This window comes from Lagopus leucura, unplaced genomic scaffold (genome assembly GCF_019238085.1).
Source record: "Lagopus leucura isolate 7727_CA_CO unplaced genomic scaffold, USGS_WTPT01 Super-Scaffold_73, whole genome shotgun sequence".
Taxonomy (NCBI): Eukaryota; Metazoa; Chordata; class Aves; order Galliformes; family Phasianidae; genus Lagopus; species Lagopus leucura.
Window position 1 is genome coordinate 82,288,937 of NW_024962252.1, and position 10,857 is coordinate 82,299,793.

Consider the following 10,857-nt stretch of genomic DNA (forward strand, 5'->3'; position numbering starts at 1 on the left):
GTGGGTATCTCCCGCTGAACAGCTGGGGCAGTGTGTGGCTCCTTCCTGCCCCCAGCATACAAAACCCACCCTTCGGAAAACCTGACTCCTCCAAGTTGTTTTTTTTACTATTATAAAAGGAAGACCCAATAGTTAGAGTTTGAGTCTGATCCTTTTGCAGCAATTCAAAGAAAGCGGGAGATGGGTTTTGTGAGCTGTGCTGTTCAGTAGGGCCCATCCTGTCACTGGCAGTAGCGTTTTTGGTAGGATTTTTGGTAGCCAAGCATCTCGTGCACTCAGGTGCAGGTGGTACAGCCAGGCCCTGCGGCAGTGCTCCTTCCTACGGCCTCCAAACTCCACCTTCTGATGTGATAAAGACCCATCTCTGAAGGCAGTGTTTTGGGAATGATATAAGGTTCTGGGTTTCCCATCTGAATTCATGACCTTTTTTTTTTAAATTTCTGTCATTCTTTGCTTTCCTGCATGCAAGGAGTTGGTAACACAAACAAACATCGCATCCATTGCATAACTGTCTGACACCAAATCTCTGAAAATTCTCCAGTAGTACATCCAGAATACGTAGGCAAAGGCTGCAAAATAACCATAATGTTACTAAGTGTTAAAAGCTTTTTATTGTTGTTTTTTTTTTTCATCCTGGTTGCAAACTAAGCATGAACTCCTGTCTTGATTTTACAGATTATTTCATGCTGAAATTATGTCTATTTGCATGGGTAGTCATTCTTCAAAACTAGCCACAGATGCAGTCCTAGGGAGCACGTAGATGTTTTTACAGGTGAACCGAAAGAGATGGGAGCAATTCCAAAAAGTCTGCATGCTGCCTTTGGCAATATACCCTGTTATTGTGAAGATTGTGCTCTGTTAAGCAAATGTAAAGTTTAATATTAGATAAGCGTCGCATGACAAATATTTTAATTTTACCAAACGTTAAATTTAAGAAATGGGAAAGAGCGTCCGGAGCTTTCTGTGCACTGTGAGTTTAGCATCGCTAGTTAATAAGTCACAAATTATGTCAAGAGCCTTTTACAAAATGCAAGGAAGTGTGCTATCTTTTTATGCTGTGTTCCTGGGAAACAATGAGAGTTCATATAAAGAGAAGGTACCTTCCTTTCTCATGCGTTTGATTGATGTTACTTCTTTCATCTTCCCATATTTTTTCTCATCTTTTCTGTGTGTCACAGGAACTGAGATTCTGTGTATTCAAAATATCAGACATGAGAAGGGCTTCACTGGGCACTCGAGATACTGTTCCTGAAGATTTTTCTAAAGCAGAGGGATGCGACACCAAACATGCCTTGTTTCTGCTGTGCAGATTATTTAGTGTCGTGTAGGTCAGTGTGCAAAGCACCAAATTTTCAGGCTTTGGTAACAGGATTTACTTGGAGAACGTATGTTAAGAAAGGAGGGATGCATGGGGAATTCAGAACACCATCAAGGTTAGTCACTGGTACACACAGGGCTGTGCTAACAAACTACATTTTTGTCTTTATTTGATCACATCTATGTAAATATTATAATCCTAGCCATAAAATATTTTAATTCATTTTTGCTTTGCAGCAGAAGAAATGTTTCCTTAATGATTTAAGTGAGGTTTGGTTGTTGGTTGTTTTTTTTTTTTTTTTGCTCTCAGCATAAGCCTAAATGTGCCTGTTTCTCTCTGCCTTTCTCGTGCACATATACCATCCTGCCCACAATTAAGGGAAAGTTGACCTTCGAATGTTTATTTACCAGTGTTATCTCTTTAAAATACAAAACCACTATTACAGTTTTTACATCGCAATTGATTTTTTTTAATCCAAATTTTATACAATTTCTTGTTTTAACAATAAATCTTAAATAAGGAATACTTTCATCTTCTTTTGTAACATGTATCTCAATGCCCTAAATTTAATCAATTGGTTGTCAGAGGCTGTGTTCTTCTAATCTACTCTTTCTTCTGAAGATAAACAGTATCATTTTAGGCATTTGTGCAAGAGAATCATATTACTGGTGCTTAAGCAGTTTTTGCTTTTTTAAATCTTAATCCATCTTAAACCAGTGGAGCAGAAATATTTAAAAATGTTTCATTTCAAGCAGAGTGCATAATAAATTGCAATAATTGTAATGTGCCATAAATCCCAGAGCCTATGCATTTTGCATTTTATTCAGGATTGAGGTCAGGAAATTTGGAGAAATTTAAAGAAAATGATTCATCAGTCCTTTTGTTCTGTTGGCCAGGGTCCCAGGATTCTTGAGCTGAGCCCAGCTGACAAGCTTTTGAAGATGGCACAATAACAGTCCAGTGATGCCTGACCATGACAGCACAGCCCTCTTAAGCAGGCAAACCAAGAGAAGAAGAGTTGACATTGGAGTGAAAAGGACGGTAGGGACAGCATCTGCATTTTTTGCAAAGGCAAGAGCGACGTTTTTTAGTGCCATGAATCCCCAAGGTTCAGAGCAGGATGTTGAGTATTCAGTGGTGCAGCATGCAGATGGGGAAAAGTCAAATGTACTCCGCAAGCTGCTGAAGAGGGCGAACTCGTATGAAGATGCCATGATGCCTTTTCCAGGAGCAACCATAATTTCCCAGCTGTTGAAAAATAACATGAACAAAAATGGTGGCACCGAGCCCAGTTTCCAAGCCAGCGGTCTCTCTAGTACAGGCTCAGAAGTACATCAGGAGGATGTATGCAGCAACTCTTCAAGAGACAGCCCCCAAGAGTGTCTTTCCCCTTTTGGCAGGCCGACTATGAGCCAGTTTGATGTGGATCGGTTATGCGACGAGCACCTGAGAGCTAAACGCGCCCGGGTTGAGAATATCATTCGGGGTATGAGCCATTCCCCCAGCGTGGCATTAAGGGGCAATGAAAACGAAAGAGAAATAGCTCCGCAGTCCGTCAGCCCTCGAGAAAGTTACCGAGAAAACAAGCGCAAGCAGAAACTGCCGCAGCAGCAGCAGCAGAGCTTCCAGCAGCTGGTTTCGGCCAGGAAGGAGCAGAAGCGAGAGGAGCGCCGACAGCTGAAGCAGCAGCTGGAGGACATGCAGAAACAGCTGCGCCAGCTGCAGGAGAAGTTCTACCAGATCTACGACAGCACCGACTCTGAAAATGATGAAGATGGCAACTTGTCCGAAGACAGCATGCGCTCCGAGACCATGGATGCCCAGGCCGGCGACTCCGTTGGCAGGTCGGACAGTGAGATGTGCGAGCTGGATCCTGGGCAGTTCATCGACCGGGCGCGGGCTCTCATACGGGAGCAGGAGATCGGGGAGAACAAGCCGAAAAGAGAAGGTCCCAAGGAGAAGGAGCAAGGGCCGAATTCCTTCCATCCCGAAGGCAAACACTTGGCTGAGACGCTGAAGCAAGAGCTGAACACCGCCATGTCACAAGTTGTGGACACAGTGGTGAAAGTTTTCTCGTCCAAGCCCTCCCGCCAGCTTCCTCAGGTCTTCCCGCCTCTCCAGATCCCACAGGCCAGGTTCGCGGTCAACGGGGAGAACCACAACTTCCACACGGCCAACCAGCGCCTGCAGTGCTTTGGGGACGTCATCATTCCAAACCCCCTTGACACCTTTGGCAGTGTCCCCATGCCCGGTGCCACTGACCAGACTGAGGCGCTGCCCCTCGTCGTCCGTAAGAACTCCTCCGACCAGCCCGCCTCGGCTCCTCCAGCTGGCAGCCACCACGCCTCGCTGCACCAGTCCCCGCTCTCGGCCACCGCCGGCTTCTCCACCTCCTCCTTCCGCCACCCCTTCCCGCTGCCCCTCATGGCTTACCCCTTCCAGAGCCCTCTGGGCGCCCCGTCGGCCTCCTTCCCAGGGAAAGAGCGTGCCTCCCCTGAGTCCCTGGACTTGACCCGGGAGACCACCAGCCTGAGGACCAAGATGTCGTCACACCACATGAACCACCATCCCTGCTCACCTGCTCACCCCCCCAGTGCCGCTGAAGGACTCTCCTTGTCCCTCATAAAGTCCGAGTGTGGTGATCTGCAAGACATGTCCGAAATCTCGCCCTATTCGGGAAGTGCAATATCCTTTTCTGAAGGCGAGGGTTCGCCATGGTGGCCTGCAGGAGAGGAACAGAGGCTGACCCACACTGTGGGGCTGACCTGAGGGCGCTGGGCTGGGGGGCACTGGCATGGGGAGCAGGTGGGGGCTAAAACACCGGGTAACTGCAGGTGCTCCTCCAGCCACAGCATACAAACTAGAAGAGACACCTGTCCCCACAAAGTTTTAGGCCATCCAGTTGAGTTTCCCTCCCCACTAGTCAGGAGGTGATGACCCTAGCTGAAAACACTGCATGGCCACCTCCTGTTAGAGGGGAGGTTTAGGTTAGGTGTTAGGAATAATTCTTTACTCGGAGGGCAGTGGGGCAGTGGCACAGCTGCCCAAAGAAACTGTGGTGCCATCTCTGGAGATGCTCCAGGCCAGGTTAAATGGAGCCCTTGGCAGCCTGGGCTGGGGGGACAGCCCTGCCCATGGCTGGGGTTTCAGGATTTGAACTCCCCTCCAAACCAATCCACTCTATTATTCCCCTCCCATGTTAATGGTGGCCTTGCTGGAGCTCACGGAGAGACAGTTTAATCTTTTGTGGGTCTCCACCTCTCGTGTAAGGGAAATAAAGCACAAAAGGCCCAGGTACTGATCTATTGAGGCAGCACCAAGTTCTTTCCCCCACCCAGAGGTCTGCTCCTCAGCTCTGGTGCAGCTGCCTGCTATGCATGATTAACCTCTGTTCAGCCATACACAGAAATCTTTTGTCCTAACGTACACAAAGCAAATTATTTTGGAAAGCTGGGGAGAACAATTAAATATAAAACTTCAGCTGTATTAAATTTTCAGGACACTTCCCCTCCTTGAAAAAAAAAAAAAAATGAACTCCCTCTTTTTAGCTGTATTTCAGGGTTTCGTTTGGGGAAAAATACAGCTCTGCTTTTATTTAAGCATAACCAGACATAGTTATATATATATTTTTTCTCCTGGACACCAATATAGATTATTATCTTTTTTCTTTTTTAGCAGTAACACCTCCCACTCCTTGCCTTGTTACCTTTAACTTGCTTTTTGGTCAAAAGATTTTTCTTTCAAGCACAATTGTATTAAAAATAAATAAAATGCCATGTCTACTCAATGCTAAAACTGAGGATTTTGAATGAAGGGAATGTAGACATCTTATCCCTGTTCTTGCACCCCAGCAGAAGGCAGCAGTGCAAGTACAGAACCTTAGATGGAGCACATTTCATTCTCAAGTTGTTGGCCATGGCTGTGACCAGTCCCTGTAGAGTGACAGTGGTGATATGGGGAGATTGTCCCCTTCCCAGGGCTGTCTCATGAGGCAGCTGCACAAGGCTGTGGCTCACCACTGGGTGCCTTCTAGGACATTAGCAGATCTGAGAGCTTTTGGGGAATTGCAGCAATTTGTCTGTGGGTGTGTGAAGTCCCAGCAGAGTGTGGGCAGGGCTGGAGACTTGCGGGATGCCTGCTTCAGGGTCATCCACTCATCCTCTGAGGGTTTGCCATCCAAGCCCAAGGAAGAATCCTTGTTCTCCAGTGTTTTTTAGGCTGACCTGTGTGAGTAGTCCTATTTCTGTAGGAGGAATGGCTTGATTGCACCTTCCACAGCTGCTGGCATTTCCAAGAGCCAGCCAGAAACAGGCTTGACATCTGGAGAACTTTTTTCCTGTTGGCAGCAGGGAAATCTTTCCTTTGCCTTATATACTATATGGCAAAACAGGGGAGTCAGTTCAAAGCCAGCATCATTCACAGTCACTGCCAGTTACTTTCATACATCCAAACCGAAATTCATTCTCACATGCTGAGAAGTGAGCTGTGATGCTCTCAGAGCAGTCCTGAGGTCAGCACAAGTGGCAGCCGAGGGCAGCAATCAGACCAGAACAATTAAGTCACTCCTACCACACAGTGCAGTAGGTGCTGATTGTGGTGATGTCAAAGTAGTTCTCCCATCCTAGGACAGGAGCCTAAGGGGTATGAAATGTGTGTGGCTGCAAGTACTTTTCTCTGCCCAGCGCATCCCTGCCTCCCTCTTGCTCTTTCTCCCCCTTACTCTGGCCATCCTCACTGGCAGTCCTTAGCAGAGCTCCTGCTGGAACCAAGGTGAGAGTGCCGTGCATGGGGCTCAGCCAGGGCAGTGAGCACTGGGGCCACTCCACTTCCATCCTTGCCCTCCTCCTTTCCCAGCCCTTGGGGAAGCATTCTGTCTGGCCGGGGTTTGCATGCAGAGCTGCTAGGAAAAGCAGATTTACTAAAGAGCATTTGTACACGATGTGTGCTCTGGTGCACAGTTCAGCTCAGGGACGTTGTTGTTGTTTTCCAGCAGCAGCTCGTTTGCCCAGGTAGCCTGCAGTTTCCAGGGAAAGGCGCGGTACGGAGGTTGGTTTGTTTGTGGTAGGTTCTGTTGCGGTGCTTTTATTTTACATGGTTGAGTGTGCACACACAAGGAGTAGATTTCTTCGGAGAAGCAGATCTTTCTTCCCTGCAGAAAGCAACATCTGTTTTCCTGGACAATACAGGCAGGATGAGAACATAAGACGGGCGGATAGAGCCAAGTTCAGGTTTTAGTGGTAGGCTAACGCGCCGCACCAGCCCGCTTTCTGTTTGATTCTTTTAACCAATGCCTGTAAAACGCATCTGATCATTCTTTGCTGAATTGCAGAAGGAAACGGTTAATGTTTGCGTATGTTGCTGAACAAGATAAGATGCACCTGCAGCATGAATTCCCGTCTTCGTTCTGAATGCAGTCTATATCTTTGCAAACTAATCTGTTTAATCAAATATTAAGTTTTATTCAAATTCCGAAAGAAACAGACAGCCAATTGTTTTTCTGCATGGTCTTCCTTTGTCATGCATCCTCTTTGCATCTCAAGAAAAATAGCCTTGTTCAGTCCCCAAACATTTGCATAGACCAAAACTGCAGCACAACAGCAGCCTGTGTGCTGCTGAGACATTGGGAAAGGTGAAGGAGTTGGGTGCTCTCTCCCTGGCAGGAGGGTCTGAGACATGAGTGAAACTTTCTGCAATTTATTTATTTTTAAGCAGAATTCCCATCCAACTGGAATGTGTTTCGCAGTCCCAATATGTGAAAGCTATAATTAACGAATTACAACGTTTCAAAATGAGGAGTTATTACATCTGACTAGAATTAAACTAATTAAACTTTAAATAAAAAAAAAAAAAAAAAAAAAAAAGGAAGAAGTGATTGTACAGCAAGCTGGTTAGCTCGGTGCTGCTGGTAAAACCTGGGCAATAGGGGAGCACTTTCAGCTGGCCCATCCTTTGGAAGGTCTCGAAGATGCTCTGAGATACAGCAGTTTAGAGCTTTGCTGATTAAAAGCAGCTGAGGTGTAACTGAAGGAGCAGCTTAGCCTTGCCAGCGCAGGTTGCCTACCTGATACAGCCCCTTCTTGACTCTTTCCTTTCAGCTCAGCACTAGAACAGCCTGCTGGAGTTTTTCTGGGAGCTGTGGATGAGGGGAATAGAAGTGAAAGAAATCCCCACTGAAAAATATTTTTTGCAAAAGAGGAGAGAGCTCCCCAGGAGAATTAGAGTGCGAAAGAGCCAAACGCTATCTCTCAGCTTCCCTGGATAACACACACAGGAGCGCATCTAGGTTTCACTCCCAGTCTTTCTCTTCTTATTTCTTAACGTTTTGCCTTTTTGCTGCTGCTGGGTGAGGTGAGGTGGCGTCACACTGGGTAAGCACAGCGCTGAGCTCTCAGGTTGTTTGAACACTGCTTTAGGTTCAGCTGCAGTACACTGTTCCTCTGATCTTTTATGTTCCTGAGCAGATGTCTTTCATTAATTTATGGATTTATCAACTTTTCTTTCTCTCCTCCTTTTTTTTCCTTCCTCTCTCTCTCTCTCTTTTTTTTTTTTTTTTTTTTTTTTTTACACCTGGCAGCTGGCTCAAGTTTCAGCAGTTATTGTCTATTTTGCATTACCCATAGAATTGAATGTCATCTGTCTTCACAAAGCTATAGCTGGGAGAATTGAGGCAAGCCACACGAGCTGCTGGGACGGAGCTTGTTTGCGTTCCATTCGGCACCCCTCCTCCCTTTACCTCCTTAATATTTATTTGTGCTCGTTTTCTTTCCTGGCCTTGAATGGGGCTTAGCTCGTGTTCAGTACAGCTGTATGTTTACTGAATCTATTTCATCATGAGTCATTGTGCGTGTGTAAGTATCCTGGAAACAGCTAGTGCTTTCTTGGAAGAACAGTTGCTTTTCAGCCCAAGCACTTAAAAAGGAAATTAAGCAATTGGTCAGTTCAGTTCTTTTTTTCTGAAATAGCAATGGCTTATCTAATTCTTTGCTCTTAAGTCTGTCATTAACTATTTTTTGCTAGATTATTACAGATCAGATCTTTTATCACAGTGCAGCGTTAACCTTAGGATCAAGATACACAGATTGGTCGCATATTCGATACAGCTTTAAGGCTGCCAAGTGCTTAGGAACAAGTATAATTTTAATAGAAAATGGATTTCTGGGAATTTGAGTCTTAGAACATCTTTTAATACGTGTTTCATTCAATATCAATATCCGCCGGCATTAGGGCAGAAAATATTTAAAAATCCTAAATGCAGAAGGAATCAAAATGCTTAGACAACTGCCTAATATGCTTAAATCCAGCAAATAGGAGAGCTTTTTTGCCCTGAAAGTTTAAGTCCATCCTTTAGCTCGCACTGAAAGAAAATGTGTGCCGTACCCGATATTAGCATGTCGACGGCGACCGAAGAATCACAAATTAAGGAGGCTTAGGGTTTTTATTTCTTTTACTTTTTGAAGTTCCCCCTCAGACTCCCTCTCCCCTGAAACGATCGCATAACAAAGTGGATTTCTGGTGCAGAAGTTTTGATTTGTCTAAAACTCTTATCTCTAAGCAATAGGTGACAGCTTGCTACTATTATTTCACTTACGTATTTTGACAGATGGCACTGCAGAGTGTAATGCTCTTTTAGACTTCTCTATCAGTCTAATGGAGGTAACTGGAGGTTCTTTCAACTCTTCTCTTGGCACAAGAAGTATGTCAGTCATAAATTATCTTCTTTGTAATCAGTGAGCATCTAAAACAAAATGCAAGTTCGGCTCAGCCATTCTCCTTCTACTTCCAGATAATAAGAGGTTTTTAAACTAATGTTATTGATGACTTCTTTCTTTTTTTTAATGCCACATTTTTTTCAGTCTGAAAATGAATCTTATTTTATATCTGGAATAAAGGAGAAGGGCTCCGCTGATTTCAGAAATTAGAGAAAAGGGGTTTTTTATTGAAAAAGGCTGGCTGATAGGCAGTAGCCTGCCATAACGCTGTGCCCAAGTTCCCGACGCAGGAGGTGCTTGGTGCCAGCATGCTCCCAGCCCCAAAGCAAGGGCAGAGAGGCTGTAGTGTGCATGCGGACGTGGCTGAGCTTTCCCCTCCGTCAGGTGTGAAAAGAGTGAGGTTTTCAGCAGTTGCATCTGGGAGAAACAGACCTCGGAGAAGCTTCTGGGAAGAACCCTTAATTGACCTTGTGGGGGCCACACTCATTTTCTCCACGTGCATCTTCATTTCTGATAAATTATAAAGCCATTAATTTGCTGAGGAAATGGCAGGGCCAGCCTGCGGCGCAGATGTGACCAGAGCCGTCCTCGCGCACAGCGCACAAAAGAGAGCCAAGGAGCTGGGAGAAAATCAGCAAGCCGAGATGGTTATGGTTAGCTTCGCATTCCCTTGGGAACTGTTTTCGTTGCTTCTGTTTACAGATCTAAAAGGTAATGATGTTTCCAGGATAAATAGGCTGCGTTATAGGGTAAGTGGCCATTTATTGATCCGCTAGCCCGCGTCCATCGATCGTGGAGCCCCAAATGCGGCTTCATCCGAGGAGGAGTTAACTGGCTCAACCAGAAGGCGACAACATAGGGCGGAGGGGCTCTGCCTCTCGGAAAATTTGGCTTTGATTATTGAGGCAGCGCTGTAACGGGATTAGAGGGAGCAGCTCAGGATGCTGGGATGGGAGCGGAGCAGGTGAAATGTGCTGCCTGCGGGAGGCATTGCTCCAAAGGCTGGAGCACCCTGTGCATAGCTCATGCGCTCAGTTCACTTGCTGCACACAGTGCAGTGCTGAGGGGAAACGAAACTTGGGCTGGACTTGCAGAGGAGAGGGAGAAAAAGCTCCTGATAAGTTGTGCGCAGCACATGTTTCCTTAGCAACAAGTGAACATACATATGGTACACAAGCTGTAAACTTGCAGAATTCCCGAAACTGATAGGAAATAGAAGGTTTGGGTTGTGTGTCTCATCCCTCATTTTGCCATTTACAGAAAATCACAGCATGGCCATTTCAGTCTCCCACAGGCTGGGGGTGCAGTATGTGCATGGGGCACACTCAGAAAGCAGCCTTTTCAAGCCAAGCATTTTCCTTTACCAGTCCAATCCTACATGCAGGAAGGCTTATCGCCGAACCACTTGAAAAAGGCCAAGCTCATGTTCTTTTACACCCGGTACCCAAGTTCCAATATGCTGAAAACCTACTTCTCAGATGTAAAGGTAAGAAAATCTCTTCCCCTCCGCATTCTTACTGCATGCTGTGTTGGGTCATAAAGAAGTTTGGTTTTCCTCAGAGGTCAGTGGTGCTTCTGAGCGCACAAAGCCATAGCTGACTTCTTCCTTCCCCTGAGGTTATGCCCTGCCTGTACCTGGTTGTGGAAAGGGAAGATTGGAGGATTGGAAATTAAAAATAATAATAATAAAAGAAGAGTTATTAGCACTGGAGAGCAAAGTAAGAATTACTGTTACGGTAAACTAAACAATTTCCTTTATGCTTATCCTATCTAAAAAGAGATTTGTGGTGGTAGAAATGTGCTTCCAAGAACATTTTGGAGCAGTTCTCA

The 10,857-nt window shown here is 45.7% G+C and overlaps 1 protein-coding gene across 4 annotated transcripts in view; it reads left to right on the plus strand.

The window, feature by feature from the left end:
- The window catches only part of PROX1 (prospero homeobox 1), a 47,494-nt gene that overhangs the window by 4,164 nt on the left and 32,473 nt on the right, over window positions 1–10,857 (plus strand). For all 4 annotated transcript variants that reach the window (XM_042877549.1, XM_042877570.1, XM_042877565.1 and 1 more), the window contains exons 2-3: window positions 2,215–4,003; window positions 10,406–10,513. In XM_042877549.1, coding sequence (XP_042733483.1) covers window positions 2,282–4,003; window positions 10,406–10,513 — 1,830 coding nt within the window. In that variant the 5' untranslated portion in view covers window positions 2,215–2,281. The remainder of the gene's footprint in view (window positions 1–2,214; window positions 4,004–10,405; window positions 10,514–10,857) is intronic.